We start from the raw sequence: 23,560 nt of genomic DNA, 5'->3' as shown, positions 1-23,560 counted from the left end.
CAGCTCACAGCCACCTGTAATTGTGGCTCTATGGAGTCCAACACACTCTCCTAGCTTCTACTGGTACCGACACATGTATGCATGTTTGTGTGTGCATGTGTGTGCATACACACAGATGAAAATCTTTAAAAATTTAAGCAGAGATCAAAGTACAGTGCTAGAGGAGTCTCTGTCCTCCTCCTTCCAGGACTCCCTGGGAGCCAGCGAGTCCCTGGGTAACACCCTGGGAGCCAGCCAGTTCCTGGTAGCAGCCTTGGGCCTGTTGGTCTGGGTCTGGCTGTAGGGCCCAGTGGTCATCAGTCTCTTCCTCACAGTAAAACTTCTTTCCCCAGCTCCTAGCCGAGGAGAAGACCATCTCGGCCAAGTATGCAGAGGAGCGTGACCGAGCTGAGGCTGAGGCCCGTGAGAAGGAGACAAAGGCGCTATCACTGGCCCGGGCGCTTGAGGAGGCCATGGAGCAGAAGGCAGAGCTGGAGCGGCTCAACAAGCAGTTCCGCACGGAGATGGAGGACCTCATGAGCTCCAAGGATGACGTGGGCAAGAGTGTGAGTGCCGGGCTCTCGCCCTGGTTCAGGGGAGCCTGGGGGTGTGATCTAAGCTCAGGCCCCCTAGCTGTCTGAGTGTGTAACTAATGTGCAACTAACTCTGCTAGGTCCACGAGCTGGAGAAGTCCAAGCGGGCCTTGGAGCAGCAGGTGGAGGAGATGAAGACCCAGCTGGAGGAGCTGGAGGATGAGCTGCAGGCCACGGAGGATGCCAAGCTCCGCCTGGAGGTGAACCTGCAGGCCATGAAGGCCCAGTTTGAGCGGGATCTGCAGGGCCGGGATGAACAGAGCGAGGAGAAGAAGAAGCAGCTGGTCAGACAGGTGTGTATGGCCTCCTCACTGTGTGGACACCAGTGACTGCATCTGTCTCCCTGTACAGCACCTGCGCCCCGGGGGGACTCCTGAGCCATCTTCCCACTGCCTCATTTCTCGGTCCCCTGACTTCGGGCTCAGTGACTTTCTTTGTCCCTGGTGGCCCTGTGGATACCCCAGAACTGACCTGAGCCCATCTGAACTCAGCGCTCGGCAGTAAGCGCTAAGCATGGGCCCTGCCTCTGAGCTGCTGGTGTTCCTCAGGTGCGGGAGATGGAGGCGGAGCTGGAGGATGAGAGGAAGCAGCGCTCCATGGCCATGGCCGCACGCAAGAAACTGGAGATGGATCTGAAGGACCTGGAGGCACACATTGACACAGCCAATAAGAACCGGGAAGAGGCCATCAAACAGCTGCGGAAGCTTCAGGTGAGGCAGACCTAGGCCGGGCGTCAGGACCTGCCCCACTGAGAGCCTGTCTGTGGGAGCGGGGGACACAGTAACAAGAGGGGGCTGAGGACATTAAGCCGAGAAGAAGAAGGTAGCTGGACGTGCAGAAAAGTCAGGGATGGTGGCCACTTAAACTCAAGAAGAAACCAGGTACTGGCAGTGTTCAGTGATGGACAGTCTAAGCTCATGGCTCTGAGAAGTGGCTCAGAGCTTGGGGCTCATACTTGGGAGCAGTTTTCACTCAGCAGTGACTAAAGAGTAATGTTAATACAGACGGCTCTTGTGTGGTCATTCACACATGTGTACCAGCAATGAGAAAGACTAAGCATCACACGGGCGAGGCTGTGAGGCATAGGAGGCCAGCTGGCTGATGGCATTCCTAAGAGCTGCACGTGACAGGAGTCACACTCTGCCTCTGAGATTTGTCTGCAAAAGCAACAGCGGGTCCTTAGATCAGCAGGTGGGGACAGAGGGGACCGAGCTCCCTGTTTTGTTGTTGCCTTTCCTGGCAAGAAGCATATGTACTGTCTCGTCCCTGAGCTCACCTGGTCCCTGCATGCCACGGCTGCCACTGGATGATGCAGCCGGCATTGCCTCAAGCCAACAGGAAGTTAGTGAGGGCGGGCAGATGGGCCCAGCGTACACTGTGTTTAGGGGTCTGTGCTGTGAGAGCCACCTAAAAGTCTAGTAAGGAAGGCACACGCAGAGCCACCTGCCTTTGGTTTATTCTCTGCCCCTTTATAAAAAGGCTGGCTAAAATCATGCCAGGCGTAGAGCAGGTTGCTGGTGGGGACGTGGTCCCGAAGGGGTGGAGGCCCCGAGCAGGTGGAAGTAGCTGGCAATGCTGACCTCTCCTTCACACAGGCCCAGATGAAGGACTGCATGCGGGAGCTGGACGACACGCGCGCCTCCCGGGAGGAGATCCTGGCGCAGGCCAAGGAGAATGAGAAGAAGCTGAAGAGCATGGAGGCCGAGATGATTCAGCTGCAGGAGGTGGGCCAGCTGTGGGCTCAGGGCAGCAGCTGCAGGAGGTGGGCCAGTTGTGGGCTCAGGGCAGCAGCTGTAGGAGGTGGGCCAGCTGTGGGCTCAGGAGTAGGAGTCAGCAGGGAGGAATGGCAGAAAGAAACTGAGCAGCCTCCTAAAGGGAGTTAACGGGGTCCCTCTAGAGCTTTATCCTTCAGCTGCACACCTTGCCAAGGTGTGGTGTGTATGTTCATGTATGTGCATGTCTGTAATAGGGAAGAGGGTGAGATGCAGCCCCCAACATGGCAACAGACCCTGCCTGTTAAATGAATATGTGACCCTTGAGTCCACAGTTCATTTCATGAACCAACGCTGTGTTGATTATGAGTTTATCAATTACACAGGGCAACGAGGGGCCTGAGTGCCCCTGGGCTGCTGTTTTAGTTACACATAAGGCACGTAGTGGGAAGAGGTGGGGTGGTGTTTCCAAGTCTGGTGGACTTCCCACAAAGGGCCATCCATCACTGGTTTATGAAGTGCTCAGTTGGACCCTCTGCTCTAGCATGGCTCCTCTCTTCTGCTGGGTCTGGGGTGATCACCTCCATTATCACCATTGTGTATAGTGATCTGAAGGCTTCCACAGCCCATCTGCAGCCCCCATTATCTGGTAGGACTGGCCGGGCGTGGTGGCGCACGCCTTTAATCCCAGCACTTGGGAGGCAGAGGCAGGCGGATTTCTGAGTTCGAGGCCATCCTGGTCAAAGTGAGTTCCAGGACAGCCAGGGCTACACAGAGAAACCATGTCTCGGAAAAAGAAAAAAAAAAAAAAAATCTGGTAGGACCATATGCAGAGAGACCAGCATTGCAGCTCTGTCCACAGTCCTCCCTGTTAGGCCTGGGTGTTTCCTGTTTATAGCCCTGGCTCCTGGCTTAACTCCAGGTTCTTAGACATAGGGGCTTTATAAACACATGCCTAAACTATGCCCCCAGGGTGGACTTAACCCTAGGAGCTAGAGGGGTTCCTGGGAAAGGGCTTTATGGAGGAATGTGCTAAGGACACAGAGAGGATGTGTGGGCTGCTGGCAGTGAAGACTGTGTTGGTCCCAGTGGGTCATGTTTTGGCGTCCATGTGACAGGAACTGGCAGCTGCTGAGCGTGCTAAGCGTCAGGCCCAACAGGAACGGGACGAGCTGGCTGATGAGATCGCCAACAGCAGTGGCAAAGGGTGAGCCAGAGGGAGGAAGCACAGGGTGTTGGGAGAACCTCCTCAGTTGTACGAGCACTCACTTCTCCCGGTCCTCCCCAGGGCCCTAGCATTAGAGGAGAAGCGGCGACTGGAGGCCCGCATTGCCCAGCTGGAGGAGGAGCTGGAGGAGGAACAGGGCAACACGGAGCTGATCAACGATCGGCTGAAGAAGGCCAACCTGCAGGTGAGTGCCAGCACCATAGCAGGCCTTGCACACTGGGCTCCAGACTCTGTCTGAGCTCCTCGTGGTGAAGCAGGCCGTGGCGGGCAGAAGTAGGATGCTCTCTGATTGCTTCTGATCCTGTGAAGGCTTGCGCCTCTGAGACTAGGTTCCAGGAAGTTTCTGGGGCCTAGTCGTGGACAGATCCCTTCCCAAGAGAGCTGGGGTGCTTGTTGGTCCTGGTGTGTGAGGAGGAGAGGGTCCTGCATAGCCCTGCAGCTGGGAACCAACCTTCCTTGAGGTACCGTACTCCCTTCCTACAGATCGACCAAATAAACACCGACCTGAACCTGGAACGCAGCCACGCACAGAAGAATGAGAATGCGCGACAGCAGCTGGAACGCCAGAACAAGGAGCTCAAGGCCAAGCTGCAGGAAATGGAGAGTGCTGTCAAGTCCAAATACAAGGCCTCCATCGCGGCCTTGGAGGCCAAAATTGCACAGCTGGAGGAACAGCTGGACAACGAGACCAAGTAGGTGCCCTACCCAGACTGAGGACACAGTGTTGGCACTAGGTCACCTCAGGTTGGGTCAGGAACCAGTTCTGTCTCCAGGCCCCACAGCCATTCTCACTTGCTCTGAGAAGTACGTGGGTTTGGATGGAAACGCATAGGCCACTTCCAGAACCAGGGCTCTGTGGGCTGTTTGTTTCTAGCGAGAGACTGAGATTTGGTTCAGCAAAACTGAGACTTGGAGGTAATGCGATCATCCTGCGCCCCAAGCCTCAGTTTCTCCGTAGACGAGCTTCGCCACTGACCTCATGGGTCAGCCCAGGTGTCAGCCTGAGACAGCAGCTACTGAGTGTCCAGGAAAGACTAGCACCTTAGCTTAGCCTCCAGGGGCCCCAGGAAGCGGAAGCTCCGGTTGCCATCTTGCTGGCTGAGCTATCTGGTGGAGGGTGCCCCCTTTCAGTCAGCATTTCTCTCCTACCCAGGGAGCGCCAGGCAGCCTCCAAGCAGGTGCGCCGGACGGAGAAGAAGCTGAAGGACGTGCTGCTGCAGGTGGAGGACGAGCGGAGGAACGCGGAACAGTTCAAGGACCAGGTCTGTGCTCTGCAGGGCCTGGGTTCTGTCTGTGCTCAGTAGAGCCTTGGGCTGCACTCAGTGTCTCACCAGCGTCCCTGGCCACCTGTTTCTGCAGGCTGACAAGGCGTCCACCCGCCTGAAGCAGCTTAAACGGCAGCTAGAGGAGGCTGAAGAGGAGGCCCAGCGGGCCAATGCCTCACGCCGGAAGCTGCAGCGTGAGCTGGAAGATGCCACAGAGACCGCTGATGCTATGAACCGCGAGGTCAGCTCCCTGAAGAACAAACTGAGGTGAGCCAGCCTATCCTACTCAGTACGTGGGTTTGAATGGAAACCCATAGGCCGCTTCTAGAACTGGGGGCTATGTAGGCTTTTTCTAGTAAGAGATTGATTTTTAGTTCAGCAAAACTGAGACTTGGAGCTAATGGGACCATTCTGGGCACATTTCAGAAAGCCGTTTCCTTCCAGAGCCGGTGTGCATGGTGGTGGGGTACAATGACAGACGCAGAGGTGGCCTCCCTAGGGTGCCCTTTGGGGTCCATGCCTCTGGGACTTAGCTAGGCTCTCAGATGTACTGCCGATTCTTGGCAGTTTGTTCCCAGCCCATCCTGCAGCTCCAAGCCTGATGAACGGTGCTTCCATGCTGGGGTTTTTGAGTCTGCAGTCCTAGGAGATGTCCAAGAGGGAGTGCTGGCATGGGTCACGTGCAGCACGCAGGAAAGCTTGGTTCTGTTAGTGTTAGTGGCCATTCTCCCTCCAGTCAGAGGGGATCTTTTCTGAAGCATGAAAATCAGACTTTCCTGAGAATTTCATCTGTGCTTTCTAACATCCAGAGGATGCCCCCAACTCCTGTGTGAACAGCTGTTCCTCAGCTTCTGGGTCCACTTATTTCGTTTTGTGGTGCTGGGATAGAACTCGGGGTCCCACGTGTGTTAGGCATGTGTTCTGCCACTAAGCCACTCCCCACTCACCCTGCCTACTTGTGAGGCCTGAGCACAGGCAGGCCGTGCAGAAGGCAGCTCCACCTGCCTCCAGCAGCCCCCTCTGCTGGTGCTCTGTAGTAAAGGCACCCGGCAGTTAAGGCTGGCAATTGCTCTGGTGGTCCACTTCCTCGGGCAGGGTTGCTCCTTGGCCTCCTTCCCTCTAAAGACCACTTTGAAGTCTTCATACTGGGCTGCCCATTTCTCTTTAGCTGGGCCCCACTGACCCTCTGCCTCTGCCCACAGGCGTGGGGACCTGCCATTTGTCGTGACTCGCCGAATTGTTCGGAAAGGCACTGGCGACTGCTCAGACGAGGAGGTCGACGGTAAAGCAGATGGGGCCGATGCCAAGGCAGCTGAATAGGAGCTTCTCCTGCAGCCCAGGCGGATGGACAAACGGCTCTGCCTCCCTCCCCCAACCCTCCACACCCCTGCCTTGAGACTGCTCTGACCATGTCCCCCTCCTCCCAAGGCCTTCCCGAGGGCATTGGCTTCCTCTGCTGCAGCCCTTCCAGTCCTCCATACCCTTTGAGAATCTGATACCAAAGAGTCCAGGCTGGCTCAGGCCGGATGACCCACAGGGTCTTGTCCTCCTTGCCTGAAAGCACGGGTGGTGGGCAAGAAGGGCGGCCATTGGAGTAGGCACAAGAGTTTTCTATGAATCTATTTTGTCTTCAGATAAAGATTTTGATAGCTCAGGCCTCTAGTAGTGTTACCCTCCCCGACCTCGGCTGTCCCCGTCCCCCGTCCCCCCTGCTGTTGGCAATCACACACGGTAACCTCATACCTGCCCTATGGCCCCCTTCCCTGGGCCCTATTGGTCCAGAAGGAGCCTCTGTGCTGGGTGCAGAACATGGGGCACTCTGGGAATCCCCCCACTCCCTTCTGGGCAGCACTGGTGCCTCTGCTCCTCCGACTGTAAACCGTCTCAAGTGCAATGCCCCTCCCCTCCCTTGCCAAGGACAGACCGTCCTGGCACCGGGGCAAACCAGACAGGGCATCAGGGCCACTCTAGAAAGGCCAACAGCCTTCCGGTGGCTTCTCCCAGCACTCTAGGGGACCAAATATATTTAATGGTTAAGGGACTTGCAGGGCCTGGCAGCCAGAATATCCAAGGGCTGGAGCCCACTGTGCGCTCTGGTGCCTCTCCTAGGACTGGGGCCAAGGGTGGTCGAGCTGTGCCACCCACTCTATAGCTTCAAGTCTGCCTTCCACAAGGATGCTTTTGAAAGAAAAAAAAAGGTTTTATTTTTCCCTTCTTGTAGTAAGTGCTCTAGTTCTGGGTGTCTTCACTGCCTTGCCCTGGAACTGTGTTTAGAAGAGAGTAGCTTGCCCTACAATGTCTACACTGGTCGCTGAGTTCCCTGCGCACTGCACCTCACTGTTTGTAAATGCTGTGATTAGGTTCCCTTATGGCAGGAAGGCTTTTTTTTTCTTTTTTTTTTTCTTTTCTTTTTTTTTTTTTTAAAGGAAAACCAGTCAAATCATGAAGCCACATACGCTAGAGAAGCTGAATCCAGGTCCCAAAGGCGCTGTCATAAAGGAGCAAGTGGGACCCGCACCCCTTTTTTTATATAATACAAGTGCCTTAGCATGTGTCGCAGCTGTCACCACTACAGTAAGCTGGTTTACAGATGTTTCCACTGAGCGTCACAATAAAGAGTACCATGTCCTACTCTTTGGTGTCTGGGTGTTTGGCTACAGCGGGAGAAGGCCGGGAAGGGCTGGGCCAGCGGTCACAGGAGAGCACACTTGACTCTGCTTAGTTAGCAGTTTGAGAGGGGGTGTTCCAAGACATCCTGGGCAGCAGCAGGGACCTCCTCCCTCCCTGCAGGCCAAGAGGCTGGACAGCAATGGGCCCAGGGCTGGTTCAGGAATTCTCCTCTCCTTCCACATGCTGGGCTCGCCTTTCTCCTCTAGGAGGAAGGAGGCTCTGGAGGAGATGCTGCGGTTCCAGAGGCAGAAAGTGGGAGGAGTGGGTGGTGAGCAGAAGCTGGGGAGGCGCGCAGTGTGCACCGCAAACACTCAGCATCAGCGGTGGCAGATGAAGCATGTGCACACGTGCACGCACGCGCGCGCGCTCTCCCCCCCCCCCCCCATACACACAAAAGAGGATCCAGAATGTGTCAAACCAACACAGTGACAGAAGCCTGGGAGACAGACTCCCGTTAGACTAGTCAGTTCTCATGGCCGCGCCCCCAGAGCAAGCAGCCTGCAGCCTGCTAGATTTACACAGCTCATCTTCCTGTTTTCATCTGTTACCTGCTCATCCTCAGTGTGCCTCTGTGTCTTTCTCCTTTTTTAAAATTTTCTTTTATTTTATGTATATGAGTAAAATTATAGCTGTCTTCAGACACATCAGAAGAGGGCATCAGATCTCATTACAGATGGCGGTGAGCCGCCATGTGGTTGCTGGGAATTGAACTCAGGACCTCTGGAAGAGCAGCCAGTGCTCTTACCCACTAAGCCATTCCTCCAGCCCCGTCTTTTGCCTTTTATTATTTGTATTTATTCGCAGCACCGGGCTTGGAATCTCTGCCCTGTGTTTCTTAGAAAGATCAGGTCTCCAGCCCTCAACTGTAATTGACTGCAGTGTTGATTTCTGGTCAAGTCTTGTGATGAACATTTTGGGTTATCAACTAGCCTGGCTGGGCGAGCAGCTCTGTGTGGAACCCTAGCCTGGCTGCAGCAGCATCTGACAGAGTTAGGGTACTTTTTTTGGTCTTTATTTTTATTGTATGAATTGCCACGGACTGGGCTCAGTCGGCCCCCCTCAATCCTTGGGAATCAGGGGTTCGGACAGATGGGCATAGAGTCGGCAAGAATTGACAGACAGATGCGGACTCAAGGGAGAGTGCTGAATCTGAATGTATTGTCACAAAGCGAACACCAGTCTTAGGGGTAGGATGTCACAGCAGGCACAGTACATTGAAGTTACCTGACACAAAATAGAGGAATGACTTCAAAAGGACTTACAGGAACCAGGTAATGTTTACAGCCCTGCCTAGGGTCAGCTAATGACAGGAAAGGATTTCACACCCTAGTCACGGTTTGTGCTACTCCTCTGAGCCTTGTGAAAGCTAGCACCAGGGGCTTCTGCTCAAGCAGACCTTATGAATAATGCAATACCACAACCCCCCTATTTCCTAGGCCTTGGTAAATTCTTGCATATGAGTGTAACTTGGCTGTTCTTTTAAGTTATCTGTAGGGAATCTCCATTTGTCAGAAGAATTCACCAACTTACCAACTTACTTCCAATATGCAATATATTCTGCCATACCTGACTGTAATGAAGATTCTAGGTATACTTTGCTAAGCTTGCCCTGAGATTTCTAACTCTTATCCAGTAAAATACTGTAAGAAAGCATGCAAGACCCTCCACAATATTGCAGGGACAAATTTGTGGCATCCTAGCTATGGGAATGCCAAGGTTCCTTGAAACTCTGCCTCAGGAATGCTTCCAGGTTTCTAAACCTGTAATTCGAGTCACTACTGGAGTAGATGTAGCAATGAATCTTTTGCCTGCATGTCTCTGTGGATCTCAGAAGAGGGCATCAGATTCCCTGAAACTGGAGTTAAAAGGCAGCTATGAGCCACCACTTGGGTGCTGAGAATTGATCCCGAGTCTTGCAAGAGCGGCCAGTGCCGCTCTGATTCATCGCTCTGGCCCTCTGAGAGTCCAATCTTATAACCACTGCAGACCTGCTGCCTCAGAGAATCTGGACACAGGATGCCATCAGTCCTCCAGAGGATTCAGGTGCATGCCAGGCTCCCAGAGCCTGGTGCGGGACCTGCAGGGGTGTCCAGTCAGGAGGATGGAGATGGCAATCTTTGCTCTAACCTCATGGATGCTTCATTCCCCTCCTGAATAAAACGAGTGGCAAACCCTACTTTCTAGACCAGCCTCTATTGGTTCTGCCTTTCCTAGGGTTACTGTAGCTTACCACATGCCAGATAGCCTACAACAGAGAGCTACTCTCAAGTTCAAAGCTGAGGTGTTTTCTCCGAGAGAATCTGGTGGGTCCATGTATCCCATGGCTTGGACCAGCACCACCCCAGTATCTGCTTTGTCTTCATGTGGCCTGCTTCCCCCATCTTTAAAATATTTTTAAGGATAAAGATGTTTTATGGGCTGGAGAGATAGATGGCTCAGAGGTTAAGAGAACTGACTGCTCTTCAAGAGGTCCTGAGTTCAATTCCCAGCAACCACATGGTGGCTCACAATCATCTGTAATGGGATTTGGTGCCCTCTTCTGGCCTGCAGGCATACATTCAGGTAGAAGGCTGTATACATAATAGAAGGACACTTGGCATTGGATTTAAGGCCCACACAAGTAATCCCAGATTCTTGGTTTACGGGCTCTGCCAACACCGTACTGTGGCCTCCATTCTGGTTATAGCAGCTAGGTGCTATGAATTTCAAGGCCATGCTGTGCCATGACAGTGACATCAGCCAGCCTTCTTCAGTGACTAAGGAGTGTGTTGCAGAGCTGTCTAGTGGGGTGGCTCCCCAGCCCCTCTTCCCTCCTATTTGAGAGTCTGCCGAACTTGAGCCTGGATCCTCTCTCCAGCACCCCTCTCATCCTCAGCGCTAGACAGTCTGGAGGCAAACTCCAGCCTCTTGGGTTGCTAACTTGCCTGTCTGAAATCAGAATCCCAGAGCTGCTGTGTTCACCCAGCCGGTGTGTCTGATGCTCCTGACCATTATATGTGCATCAAGCCGAGGGCAGTGCTACTTGTGTGTCATTGCAAAAGTCCAATAATTGTGATTTAGATCCTGTCATTTTTACATTCATTCTAAATCCCGAAGCTGACACATCACATTTGGAGACATGACATCCCATCTGAGCAAAGACAGGACAGTTCTCTGAATGAGGCTGGTGGCCAGGCTGTGGTGGCTGGGAGCAGTGGTCGCCCTTCTCACTCCCAGGCTGTCATGCAGTGCTATCAATGAGGGAGATGTTTTTTTTTTCTCCCGTGTTTTGCAGTCCTGACAGGTTAGTCTGGGGTGACCATTTAAGTACATTAGAAGCCCCGTGCCCAGTGCTCAGTTGGCAGGTCCCTGTCCCCTTCTGCATTCTCCGAGAGGAGGGTGCCTGTCTTGGGACAGCCAGTGTAGCATCCAGACAAGCATTTAAAACGTAGCTTGTCTGCACCAGTGAGTGCTGGGATGGGAGTGATCATGGTGGCCCGATGCTTTGGCTGCTGATCCCTCCACCATCCACTAGATGGTGCTGTACCCTGCCTGACTTGCTCCCCAGTTTCAGGGTTGTTTCCTTTGCGTTAGGATCCCCGTGGCCGTCGTTGCCAAAGATTAGGCTGAGATGTCAAGCAGGACATCCTGGGACACTTGCTTCGGATGCCACCAGTCAAGCTGAGCTATTGAGTAGCAGATTTTCAGATGCTGAGGAGTTTCTAGGGTTCAAGATCTCTATGCCCTAACCTGCCAAGTGAGTCCTATCCAGGGGGTTCCATCCAAGACTGTTGGAGAGACCATGTTCTGGTCTATTCCATGCTCTGATTAGAAGGTCTCCGTTACTGCTCTCTGGCTCATAGGGGAATTTACCTGGTTCTGCACCTTGAAGTACTTTTGTTTGGCTGTTGAGTTAATATTAATATCAATCCTGGTATTGGTACCAGGTAAGGGGTGTGTGTGTGTGAAAACTTGATGGAAGGGAAATTATAGAAAAAAAATGATCCCAAAATTACCAGAAGCAAAAAGGGGGATTATGAGTGCCACATGTCAGAATGTTTATCTTAGTTTGAATCTTGGCTCTGCCTCCCTGGTTGTCTGACAGGGACTAAATCTGGCTCCTAAAGATGTGGACAGCCCAAAAGCTCTCATCCAATTGTCCTTTTGGGCATCACTCTGTTTCAGGGCCTATGGGGGGCGAGGAAACTGAGGGCCCAGTCAGTAGTGGGGTGATTTGCCAAGGGCAGACTAGTCAGCTGGATCACAGGCTCACATCTCCCCTGACTCCTGTTATCAGTATGTGAGGGATGAAGGCAGAAAGCAGGAGCTGTCCTGGGTGTCTGGATAGGCAAGGACACAAGGTGTGGGGACTAAGAGGGGCACATTGCCAAACACCATCCCCAGAGCAATACCAGCTCTGCAATCCTAAGATCACTGAGTAGACCATTGGGTGTGAGAGAGAGAGACTCTGAGTGTGCAGAAACGCACAGGCTAATTCCGTAGAAATTCTAGTCTCCCCATATAGCCAGGTCTGGCTCTAAACCTATCATCTTTTCATCTAAGCTTCTTCCTGAGTGCTGAGATTCTAGGTTTGTGCCACCAATGTGGCCTTTTAAGGTCCCACTTAGTGCTTCAGTCTCAGAGTAAATGGGCCAGCATGGGTCTCCACTCTGCCCACCAGGAACCTGTGTTTTCAACCGATGGATACATCACCTGTGCTGTTGACCCCCCCAAGGCCACTGCCCACCTGTGGGGTGGGGTTAGAGTCTCTACAGTGGGAGCCAGGTGCCACAGCCACTGTGGGAAGATGAAGGGGCAGAAAGAACAGGAGTGTCCCATTGTGGAGTGGGAAAGTCTCACTACAGGGTCAGCCACAGCAAAGACACGGAGGTGTCATGGTCACTGAGGCAGGATAGACTTGAAGGTGTATGTATGATAGAAGCAGGGGCTGGTTGGGAGGGGGGAGACTGCAGTGGGCTTGAGGCCTGGAGTGCTGACTAAAGGGGATTCAACTTGACCCTGAGAGATCATCAAGGACCCCTTAGAAGGAGCAAGGTGTCTTCCCTCCCTCCCTCCCTCCCTCCCTCCCTCCCTCCCTCCCTGCTCTGAGGATGCCCTGAAACCATCAGAAGGGATGGGGTTGGAGGGTTGCTTTGCGCAACTCTGCTCGGGTTCCAGCTGGGAAGAAGAGGGCTCCTATCAGGGCTGCACAGCCAGCCAGGAGCAGGGCAGGGCAGGGCAGGGCAGGGCAGGGCAGGGCAGGGCAGGCCTGGGCAGGGCAGGGCAGTCCTTCCCAGAACAGCCTTTCTGTAAACTGAGTCACAGCCCCCATCAAGAGGTCTACCATGCCCACATCAGCACCCAGCTGCAGCACAGGACCAGGTCAGTGCAAGGCTTTCCTGAGGGGCCAAAGAATGGAGACTGGGGACTTTTCCTTGCCTATGAACGTCTTTGCCTGGGGGTGGGGAGTGAGTAGTCACAAGTATGACAACAATAACAAAATGGAGAAGATTTTATCTGCTTATGAAAGGAAAGAATATTAATGAACCATCTGAGAAGATATTGAGACATGCTCCCCTTTGTTGCTCTTGCAGGTGGTAGGTGCCTTGACAGAGCTCCATAGAGGTGAGGGGAGCCAGGCAAGTCTTGGTTAAATTAACCCTGTGGTAGTTAACCCTATAATGGGTTGCTGGACCAAACTTTTCTCAGTGTACCTTGTGTGCATGCAGAGCTGGGCAGTATAAAAAATGACAGTGAAGACAGAAAAGGGACAGACACACGTGTAAAGGCCACTTCATCTCATCTGGTGAACTGGGGGACATTTGCAGGCCTCTTGCTGTTTCTGCCAGGCCTTTGTGTGCCTGGAAAATACCACCAGAAACAATTCTTACTGTGCCCTCACACACACCATCCCAGTGGGACAGAACTACTTTTAGCTTTCTGCCTACAAAGTAAGTTAGTTATTTTAAGGTTTTTTTTTTTGTATTTTTCTTTTTTCTTTTTCTTTTATTTGTTTTGTTTTTATTTTTTAGAAATAGAGTGTCACTGTGTAGCCCTGGCTGGCCAGGAATTTGATCTGTTGACCAGGCTGGCTTTAAATTTACAGAGATCCACTTGCCTCTGCTTCCAGAGTGCTGGCATAAAGACATGTGCCACCACAGCAGCCTAGACTTATTTTTCAAATGTGTGTGTGTGTGTGTGTGTGTGTGTGTGTGTGTGTAAGGCAGAGGACAACTTGCAGGAGTGAGCTCTGTCTTTCCATTATGAGGGTCTGGGATTGAACTCTGCCCATCAGCCTTAGCCACAAGCACCCTTACCTACTGTACCATTTTGCCAGACCTCTAGACAGATCTTGAAGAGGTAATCTGAAAGGCAGACAAAGTTCTATTAAAGGAGAATGTCCTTTGCACTACTGTCTACATAAAGGATTGGCTATGACGTGAGGTTCCATGGTTAGCGATGGCAGATGGGCAGCCCAGAGCAAGTACTGAAACAAAGGCAGGAAGTGGCAGGATTCTAAGCCCTGGTTAGATTCAGGACCCTGCAGAAGCAAGGAGAGAGAGAGAGAGAGAAAGAGAGAGAGAGAGAGAGAGAGAGAGAGAGAGAGAGAGAGAGAGAGAGAGAGAAAGAGAGAGAGAAAGCGAGCCCTGGGCAGTGGTGAACTTGTACCCTGAAGGGCACAGGCATTGCTGTGGATGGGAAGCTGCACACGGACAGGAGGATAGCCTGCTAGAGTTTAAGGGACCCAGGCTTAGTCAAGGGGCGGGGGAGGGACATGGCTCAGAATAGCCAGAGTTCACGTGCTGGTATGAAGACTGGGGATGCTAGCTAGCCTCGTGGTCTTCCCTCTACATTGAGATGGGGTCACCGTGTGGTGGATGCCTAAGGAGCCCTGCGTGTCCCAGACAGTCACCACCAGCTCTCACCCTCAGTTCCCATGTGTTCCTACCCTCAGAGGGCTGCCAGAGCATCCCTCCTCTTCTTGCCTTCTGTATACAAAGTCAATTATTTCCTACAAGCGCACCATCAGCTGATTCCAGTGGGACAGGGCACCTTCACCTTGGCTGGAGTGGGAGATTTGGGGTGGACAGTTAGAACCAGATGCTACCAGGTTTCTGCAGAGTCCAGGGAAGAGAAACACTCTGGATAGCGTCTGGTCTGTGGCAGAGACTGTGGAGGGAACAGTGGGCTACAGCCCTTAGGTGTTTGCCTTCTCTGTAGTGATTCCCCCTTTGTTGCACAGTTTGTCTTCTTCTTGCAGCTTGGATGGACCAGAGACCCCCACACTTGACACCATGGACCCTTCAGACTGCGAGGATGCCCCAGGTAGTTACTTGTACTCCCCTGGCGTCTTCTTGCTTGTGGCTCAGACTTCCATACTGCACTTCTCTGCATTTCTCATGCAGAGAAATTGAGGACAGAGAAGGGGAGACTCAAGGGAGACTATAGGTATTCTCCCAACACCAGCTCTCCAGGGGTGGGTGTCTATTCCTGGCTCTATCCTCGGGGAGTACAGCCCGGACTCACCTCCTCCCTACCCCGCCTCCTTAGGTGGGACCAGGGCATCCTGGGAAGCTGACTCTAGCTTGGTGTTACTCAAGCTCCTCCGGTCCATCCTCCTGCCTTACTCTCCTTTCCATCCAGGAGACAGAACCTTCATTGAGGAAGCCGCTGAGTACCTGCAGCACACATCGGGCAGGGAAGACCTGAGGCTGCTGCTGACCGAAGATGGAGCCTGGGAGGCCTTTGTGGCGGAAGCTGAGTTGTCCAGGTCACCCACAGTTAAAGTCTTCCTCCCCTTTTCCTGGTTTCTCTTCCCCTTCCTGCAGATGGTGCACCCTCGTTCCTCTCCCCACCCCCCGTGTCTTCCTCACCCAGTGCCCTTGTTCACACGGGTGGCGTTCTCCAAAGCATCTCCATGGATACACGCGGAACTGTGCTTTGTGAGTGTGCTGGCGTCTCTCAGTGAAGCTGAGAGCCATCGGAAGGCTGGACCACACACTGTCCTTAAGGCTGACCTAGATTTCTTACTCCCCTGCAGGTCAGAAGTGACACCAAATGGTAACGACTGAGCGCTCTTTAGTATAGGAAATGCCTGAGAACAGAAGTTGGATCCTAGATTTTCCTGATTTTAGGATATTTTCAACTATGATACATTGTGGGGATGAGACCCACATCTCAACATGAAATAGACTGTATTTTCTTTTTTACCCCTAGCACACATCTTAACTATCTATGCACATTTTAATTTTAAAAAATATTTATTTGTTTTTATGTAAGTTTATTTGTATGTTTCCTGCATGCATATCAATGTGAGGGTATCAGATCCCCTGGAACTGTAGTATAGACAGTTGTGAGCGGCCATGTGGGTGCTTGGAATTGAACCCTGGTCCTCTATGTTCTTTTTAATGTCCTTATGTATGTGTGACCTGTCCCTTGAGGTCAACTGTGGAGCTTTCTGCTGTGGCTTCCCGACACTGCTCAAAAGACTTCCTCTGCTGGAGCCATTCACATTTAGAAGACTCACTCACTCACTCACTCACTCACTCACTCATTCACTCACTCATTCACTCACTCACTCACTCACTCATTCACTCACTCATTCACTCATTCACTCACTCATTCACTCACTCATTCACTCACTCACTCACTCACTCATTCACTCACTCATTCACTCATTCACTCACTCAGTCACTCACTCACTCATTCACTCATTCACTCATTCACTCATTCACTCATTCACTCATTCACTCACTCACTCATTCACTCTCTCACTCACTCACTCACTCACTCACTCACTCACTCACTCACTCACTCACGGTGGCTCAGTTCAAATGAACTTCCAGCCAAAGTCCCCAGCCAGATGCAGACAGTCCTGGCAGGCAGGATATGACCGGGCCTACTGATTGTATCTCAGCAGTGGAGGGCAAAAGGAAGGCACTTCATGACACACTTGCAAACGTTCCATGAATTAAGGGTGACTTATACACCAGTCCTGCTCCCTGTGTTCATCAGCAGAGTTGTTCTCCCCCCGCCCCCCAATTCATCCCCACCCTGATAAATGTAGCAATGGTCATAGTGTCACCCTTGAGTCAGACGCCATCTCTACTTTATCCAATGCTTGGCGCTCAGGGCATCTTGTTTTATTTTTTTCTGACAAAGTCTGACATTAGCCTTGAACTCAGACATAACCAAAGACCATCTTGAACTTCTGATCCTCCTGCCTCTACCTACCAAGGGCTAGAATTATCGATGTGCATCAGTAGGCCTGGTTTTATGCAGTGCTAGACCCCAGGGCCTCACGCATGCTAGGCAAAGCACCTTACTTACTGTGCTGATCTCCACCCCCAAAGAACATCTTTTAAATGTTTTTAAAAAAAGAATTATTTATTTCTATTTTATATGTCTTTGACTGTGCATATATGTGTGGACCTAGTGCCTACAGAGACCAGAGAGGGCATTGGAGTCTCTAAAACTGTAGTTACAGACAGTTGTGAGCTGCCGTGTAGGTGCTGGGAATCAAACCTGGATCCTCTGGAAGAGCAGACAGTGCTCTTAGCTGCTGAGCCATCTCTCTAACTGCCAGAGCAATAACATCTTAAGCAAACAAAAACAAACAAGATTTATTATATTATTTATTTATTGAGACAGAGTCTCTTCACATAGCTCTGGCTATCCTGGAATTCAATATGTAGATCAAGCTGACTTTGAACTCTCAGATATCTGCCTGCCTCTGCCTCCTAAATGCTGGGATTAAAGGAGTGTCCCACCATGTTTGGCGATTTATTGACTTTTTAGTTATCTGTCTGTCTGTCTGTGAATAGGCACATGCAAAGACCTCTGTCTGTCTGTCTGACTGACTGTGTGTGAATAGGCACATGTACAGACCTACAGAGGCCACAAGAGGGTGCCAGATTCCCTGAAGTTGGAGTGATAGGTGCTCCTGAGCCTCTTCTCACCATGAGTGCTGAGATCCAACCAAATTCCAGTTCTGTAGACTGTGCACCAAACAGTCTTAAATGTGGAGCCAACTCTCCAGCTCCATGAAGAGCAACTTAACACAACTTTTACTCAGTATCCTCTATTGACTAAGGACCATTTACAATTACTAAGCGTTCACCATCAGAAGAAAGGTCCTGTGTGTCTGTGAAATCCCTCCCGGGTCACAGTGAGCATTCTGTCCCCTGGGCAGACTACATGTTATGGAACCTATAACAAACTGTTTATGTTCATTTTTATTTTTTTGGTGCCGAGGATGGAATGTAGGGCCCCATGTGTATTAGGCAAGCTCTCTACCACTGACCTAAATCCCTAGCTAAACTATTTCTCTTAATCACTTGATGCCCGTTACAGAGCTGATGCAGACACTTTACGCGACGCCCTCCATGCACTCACAGCAAACCTGGCTGTGGAAGACCAGGAAAGGCTCCAACGTGACCTGCAGGACATGGAGAGGTTTATGGATGCGTTTCCCCAGGTGAAACTGGAGCTGGAGGGACACATCGGGAAGCTCCGCACCCTGGCAGACAAGGTTGACAAGGTGCACAGGGACTGTACCATCTCCAAGCTTGTGGCCGGCTCCACCAGCACTGTGTCTGGCATCCTGACCCTCCTTGGCCTCACTCTGGTACCCGTGACAGCTGGGATCAGTCTGGTACTCTTGGCAACAGGGATGGGCCTGGGAGCAGCAGCGGCTGTGACTAGTGTCTCCTCTGGGATCGTGGACTACACAAGTAGGTCATTAGCCAAAACGGAAGCCAGCCACCTGGTGTCAACCGGCATGGCCAAAGTGAAGATGGTTGCAGACGCTGTGGTTCATTCAGGACCCCAGGTCTTGTCCTTATCTGAGAATTGCTGCCGTGTCCTACGGTGCATTGAGCAGAGCATCTATGCCATCAAGCTCACCAAAGCCAACCCTGCCTTAGCAGCTAGTGCCATGGGGAGCACCTCTGCCCAAAGTGGTAAGCACGTGAAGAAGGCCTTTAAAGGCACTGCCCTGGCAATAAGCAGAAGAGCCCGGATCATGGGTATAGCCACCGCAGGTGTGTCCCTCGTTGGGGATGTGATCAGCCTTGTGAAACAGTCCAAGAATTTGCACAAGGGCACAAAAGCAAAGTCTGCCGAGGAGTTGAGGCAGCAGGCTCGGGAGCTGGAGGAGAAACTGGAGGCGCTCATCCAGATGTATGAAGGTTTGCAGGCAGGCTCAAGGCGGTAACATGCTTCCTCCCCCAGAGCAGTGCAGAAGACGGGGAGGTGTTCTGGATCTAGAGACTGAAGCATTTTTGTGAGAGGGAATCAGACCCATGAAGTTCAGGACTTAGACATTTGTTCTTTTCAAAACACTTTGTTGTGGTTTTGTTTATATGTGTGTGTGTGTATCTGAGAATGTGGGTGTAGGTACCCTCCAAGGCCAGAAGAGGGCATCAGGTCTCCCAGAGCTGGAGTTACAGGAGGTTGTGAACTGCTTGATGTAGATACTGGGAATTGAACTCATATCCTCAGCAGGACAGCCAGTACTCTTAACTGCTTAGCCACCTTTCCAGCCAGCGTTCGACATTTTCTCTAGCTGAGCATTGTAAGATCAGTGCCGGTAGCTAAGGGAGTGAAGGGAAAAGAATGGGAGCCCGAAACAAGAGACCAGAGGGGACTAGAGAGTGCGGGGCTGGGAGGGAACAGTCAGTTTTGGAGTAAAGAGCTTTGGAGGTTTGAATAAAGAGAGCTGTGTCTGAGCAAGCAAGGAAAAAAGCAGCGAATCTGACACACTGGGAATGGGAGAAAGCCAGAGGAAGAATCCTGGATGTGGAAGAGCCACTGTGACTTCCTCGGATGACCGTGGTGGTGGTGACAGGTGGAGGTGACAGCAGAGTGGGCACGGCAGTTGTCAAGGGGCCAGGGTGCCTTTGAGGACCAGTGGAATTCCATTGACACTCTCTAGGGTGTGCTGGGGTGGAGATTGATTTAGGGATGGGGAGTGGCCCAGATTGGACTGACAGGTCAAGAGACTTTGTGCTGTACTGAGGGCAACCAGCCTGTGGTCAAGAGACATACCTTCTCAGAGACACAGCTTCCTCATGAGTTGGGGGGGGATGGGGGGGGATGATGGACAAGACCACCTCTCTGCTTATCTTCCTCTTCCATCTCATGTTCTATATAGACTTTAGCTCAATGAATATGAGCCAATTAGTCTAGGAAAACGGGGCATCCCAGAGTGAAGGTCCCAAAGTCATAGGTAAGGAAAACAACACGTTAGAGCACGTTTCAGGATGTGAGATAGGAGAGCATCCGCCCTCCTCCTAACCACCCTAACTGCTAGACCCACAGCCCCTTCCCATGAGGCAGTGTGCTCAGTCCAAGGGCAGAGCACAGCCTTGTAGGAGGCACAGAGGTTCTTCTGCTCACAGATAAGCACCAGGGGACCCAGGAAGGTTAGCAACAGGGTTGATCCTTCAAAGGAAGGGATGTATAGCCTGTTATCTGCCCAGAAGACTGGGAGCAGACATGGTTAATAGTTTGGTGACCTTTGTGCTATTTTGTGTCCAAGACCACACCGGATCTTCCCTCTAGATCCTTACTGTGAACTTGTCTATCTACAGAACCCATCGTTATGAAAGATGTCACGTATACAGAAAGAGTTTGACGTAATCATGTCTTAAGCTTTATTGTGCACACAGGAATGAGTTAATTATCACCACGAAAGTGTTCACCAGCTTGCGGCGTGCTTCAATATGTCTAAAATAAACTACTTGGGGCCAGACTCCGACAGTTTGAACCAACACTGGCTACTTAGTTGTATTGAATCAAATTACCTTTCTTGCCTCTTGTAGATTGTTACTCTTCCTGTCATGGTGGCCACAGGGATCCCTGCACAGCTTGTCCCACAAGGCAGCACTCTGTCCTCAGGCTGGCTTGTTCCAGCTTACCCATGCTGAATCCTCTCCTGGCCATTTCAGTAGAGTCCCATGTGGTTACTTCCAGGGTTGAGAGTCATTAAAAGGCAAGGATCCAGCCTTGGGGCATGGATCATATGTGGATAAGCATGGCCTCTCTCCCTGCCCCCTGGTTCTGAAGCATCTTGGAAACACCAGGCTGCTGGGGAGGGCAGAGGCCTGGTGGCCACAAAGCCATGTTCTTCCATTGAGTATAGCGTTTCTTAGGGTTGGGCATGGAAGCACATACCTGTAGCCCCAGCACTTGGTAGGCAGAGGCAGGCAGATCTCTGAGTTGTGATGATGGGGTCATGACAGAGCTGCTCCACCCCTCCTCTCTCTCCAGGCTGTGGCTTCCCTGTGGCTTGATGTTACTAAGGAAGGTTGGCCATATGTTTCTATGTAAAGACAGATGAGATGCTTCCTCAAACATCCCTATCCTGGTGTCCATGGATCCTAAGCCACGTGTAGTGGGTAAACGTCTGCTCCAACTTGGGATCCCAGATCTGGAGCAAGTGACGAAATGCTCGCGGGTGTCAGAATACATTCTCGGTGACTGCACCTGATTTCCTCCAAGGTAGGGAATGGTAACAGGTGTCCGAGTTCTGCCTCAGACTCTGTGTGTGTGTGTGTATGTGTGTGTGTGTGTGTGTGTGTGTGTGTGTGCATGTGTGTATGTGTGCACGCGTGTGTGAGTGTGTGTGTTTTAATCTTCTTATTTCCCAAGTCGCTTCTCCAGCTTTCTGCTGATTTAGGGTAATTTAGATGTCATCTGTTGCATGTAGTTTTTGCTACCCCACCTTAAGCTCTGGGACCTGGCAGCTCTACCAGCCCCCACGCAGGTTCCCTCAGATCCACAGATGAAAAACACAGACACTCACACGTAGCTCAGTTGCTCAACCTGCTTTATTGGCTCAATTTCTGGGCACTTCTAAACCTCCCCTGCTACTCCAGGCATAATCAGATACAGTGGCCATTGGTCACTCTAACTGAAAACTCACATGGTTGGTTGGCTTTATCTCCTGTAGCTACTCCCTCCTTCTCCTCCCCAATTCTCTCCATCCTCTCTCCCCTGTGTCTGCTAGCTTGCCTGTGTGGACATGGAAGTCCCGCCTATTCTGCCCAGCTCATTGGTCACCAGCATCTTTATTGATGGATCAAGGACCAATTGGGGAACAGGACCTTAGCATCAGAACCATCTTCCTACAGTCATCCCAACACATTTCTTGTTTTCCTCATGCTATATTGATTTTGTCATTTGGCTTGGTACCAAGAGAGCTGATTGACACACACCAAGAGTCCAAGGCTGCACTATTTGTGCTAATTAACAGGATCAACTTTGGAACGGCAACTGGAGTATTGCTTCAGGCTGAGGGTGTTAATGAGTTCTTGCCTTTGTTTCCCAAGATACCAGAGAAGCAAACCCTTGTGTCATAGATATCACCATTCCTTCCTTTTAAGCCACACTGGTGACACTGAGTCTGTCAATCAAGCTACCTGACGATCTGGAGGTAGAACTCTCCAGCACCATGCATGCCCGTCTCCTACTGTGCTCCCCACCATGATGGTCATGGACTAAGCTTTGCAACTGTAAGCCAGCCCCAATTAAATGCTTTCTTTTTTATAAGATTTGCCATGGTCAAGGTGTCTCTTCATAGCAATAGAACACTGACAGCCCCCACCCCCACCCCAATTATGGGTCTAGAGGATCTTCTGCAGCTTCCAAGGGCACCAGTGTCATCTGTACACACCAGAAGCTGAAGTGTGACAGCTGGAAGAGGGGAGGGTGTGAAAGAGTTAGTACAAGGTAAACTGAGGACATGTGCCTTTTGTGGCTTGTTCTCTTCTGAAAGTAGTCAATAGAGGTGCCTACACATATACGTCTTCATGGTGTTAGCTATTTGTGTACATTTGGTCAGTGGCCAACAGTCCTAGCCACATGGGTGTCCTTCAGCTCATTCACCATTACCTGAAGGATGCTCCAGGTCCATAAGAACAGTGGAGGCATGTTAGCAGGTCGTATATGTAGTCTATGACAGGATTATTTTCCAACCCTTCATCCCTTCCTTCCAGGGTGCCAGGTTTGCCTTATGATTCAAGACTCAGAGATGAGTGATGAGAAGGGACCACCCAGCAGGGTGCTCTTTTGGGGTGTTGCAAAGGAAAGCAGGAGTTATCAACTCCACAGGTAACAAAGGAACCAGCCCATGGGGAAAAATACAAAGACCACACAGTAGAGTTTAGTTTAACTGACAGCCTGCAAGATGTCAGCCAAAGTCAACAGTACCTCCAAGGTTGGCTACCAGCAACTCTGGCCAGGGTTAGCAGGCAGTAGAGAAGCCAAAGACAGAACTAATAAAGCAAAAGTCAATGATAGACTTCAGTTTATGGCTTTCTTCCAACCTGGGCAGGAGTGTAGGGTCAGTGTGTGGTCATCTGTCTCCTCCCTCAGCTGGGCCAAGGGGACATGCCAAGACCCCAAGTGTCTCCCAGGAAATGAACCAATCTCAGTAAAAATGATCTCAGTTCCTGCCATCCAGTTCTGTCTAGTTCTTGCTGTCAGTCCTATGAAAAGCCAAGTTAGCGCTGTGCTTTTTTTCTTCCTCTTGGGACCTTTCTTACTCTCAGGAATTTCTCTCATGTTAACTTTTCCTTAACAAAATCTTCTCTTGCTTGCTCCCGTGTGTGTCCATATCATTAATCATCATTGACACGAGGCAATGACCTTGAGAGTCACAGTTGACGATTGGTGATCTGGGTCCTTGAGCCAGGCCCCTCTGGCCTGAGGAAGGCCCCATTGTTCTCTGCATCATCAGTAAGTACACCAAGCCATCTCACCGGCCCTCTCCCTCTTTTTTTTTTTTTTTTTTGAGTCAAGGTCTCTCATTCAATCTGTAGTCCATTGATTGTGACCCTCCCTGCCCCCAGGGATCGACAGTCTATGTTGGTCCACATGGGCAAAGGGAGCAGGGGCAACAGATGAGGGGTTTAGAAGCCCTGTGAATACTTACAGTAATGCTAATACATGGGGGCCAGCTTCTAGGAGGCAGATCAACTTTACGTGGGGTGAATCAAAGTGCCGGGGGGGGGGGCCAGCCCAGCGTGGGGGGGTTTCTTCTTTCTTGTTGGTTCTTCTTGAGGCAGCAGAGGGGGAAGAGCATAGGTGGAGGGTAAGACTTTATCTTACAGAGATTCTGGGGTAAGAGAG

General features: G+C 51.4%; 2 protein-coding genes across 16 annotated transcripts in view; both read left to right on the top strand.

Moving 5' to 3' along the window:
* The window catches only part of Myh9 (myosin, heavy polypeptide 9, non-muscle), an 81,591-nt gene extending 74,180 nt beyond the window's left edge, over nt 1-7,411 (top strand). Inside the window, exons 32-41 of the mRNA NM_022410.3 lie at nt 333-545; nt 653-865; nt 1,121-1,282; nt 2,168-2,296; nt 3,403-3,491; nt 3,573-3,696; nt 3,996-4,204; nt 4,666-4,774; nt 4,872-5,044; nt 5,980-7,411. Coding sequence (NP_071855.2) covers nt 333-545; nt 653-865; nt 1,121-1,282; nt 2,168-2,296; nt 3,403-3,491; nt 3,573-3,696; nt 3,996-4,204; nt 4,666-4,774; nt 4,872-5,044; nt 5,980-6,097 — 1,539 coding nt within the window. The 3' untranslated portion in view covers nt 6,098-7,411. The remainder of the gene's footprint in view (nt 1-332; nt 546-652; nt 866-1,120; nt 1,283-2,167; nt 2,297-3,402; nt 3,492-3,572; nt 3,697-3,995; nt 4,205-4,665; nt 4,775-4,871; nt 5,045-5,979) is intronic.
* A 3,522-nt stretch (nt 7,412-10,933) lies between these two features.
* Nucleotides 10,934-22,887, top strand: Apol8 (apolipoprotein L 8). 15 transcript variants are annotated; one of them, XR_003951390.1, is made up of 7 exons: nt 12,701-12,808; nt 14,670-14,752; nt 15,071-15,197; nt 17,780-18,387; nt 20,699-20,929; nt 21,814-21,942; nt 22,426-22,887. XR_003951390.1 is itself a non-coding variant. In XM_006520938.4 (5 exons), exons 3-5 carry the CDS (start codon nt 14,722-14,724, stop codon nt 18,639-18,641), a joined length of 1,290 nt encoding a protein of 429 aa, XP_006521001.1. In that variant the 5' UTR covers nt 12,721-12,808; nt 13,021-13,051; nt 14,688-14,721; the 3' UTR covers nt 18,642-20,199. The 15 variants fall into 15 exon arrangements, 12 of the variants coding, with proteins under 12 accessions (XP_006521002.1, XP_006521000.1, XP_030104414.1 ...); XR_003951389.1 differs by having other exon boundaries at nt 15,071-15,467; XR_003951388.1 differs by having other exon boundaries at nt 15,071-15,467; nt 20,699-21,942.
* The last annotated feature ends 673 nt before the right edge of the window (nt 22,888-23,560 follow it).

Source organism: Mus musculus, chromosome 15, assembly GCF_000001635.26.
Source record: "Mus musculus strain C57BL/6J chromosome 15, GRCm38.p6 C57BL/6J".
In the NCBI taxonomy this organism is placed as follows: Eukaryota; Metazoa; Chordata; class Mammalia; order Rodentia; family Muridae; genus Mus; species Mus musculus.
The sequence above is the reverse complement of the archived record's forward strand: the minus strand, read 5'-3'. Positions and strand labels throughout refer to the sequence as shown.

Bases quoted from the DNA above. Each gene is read 5' to 3' on its own strand.
- Apol8 (XM_006520934.4), top strand. From the start codon at position 12,561: ATGGGGTTGGAGGGTTGCTTTGCGCAACTCTGCTCGGGTTCCAGCTGG. The intron at 12,809-14,669 runs GTCAGTGCAAGG...TTTGTTGCACAG, and splicing joins CAGCTGCAGCACAGGACCAG to TTTGTCTTCTTCTTGCAGCT. The intron at 14,753-15,070 runs GTAGTTACTTGT...CTTTCCATCCAG, and splicing joins AGACTGCGAGGATGCCCCAG to GAGACAGAACCTTCATTGAG.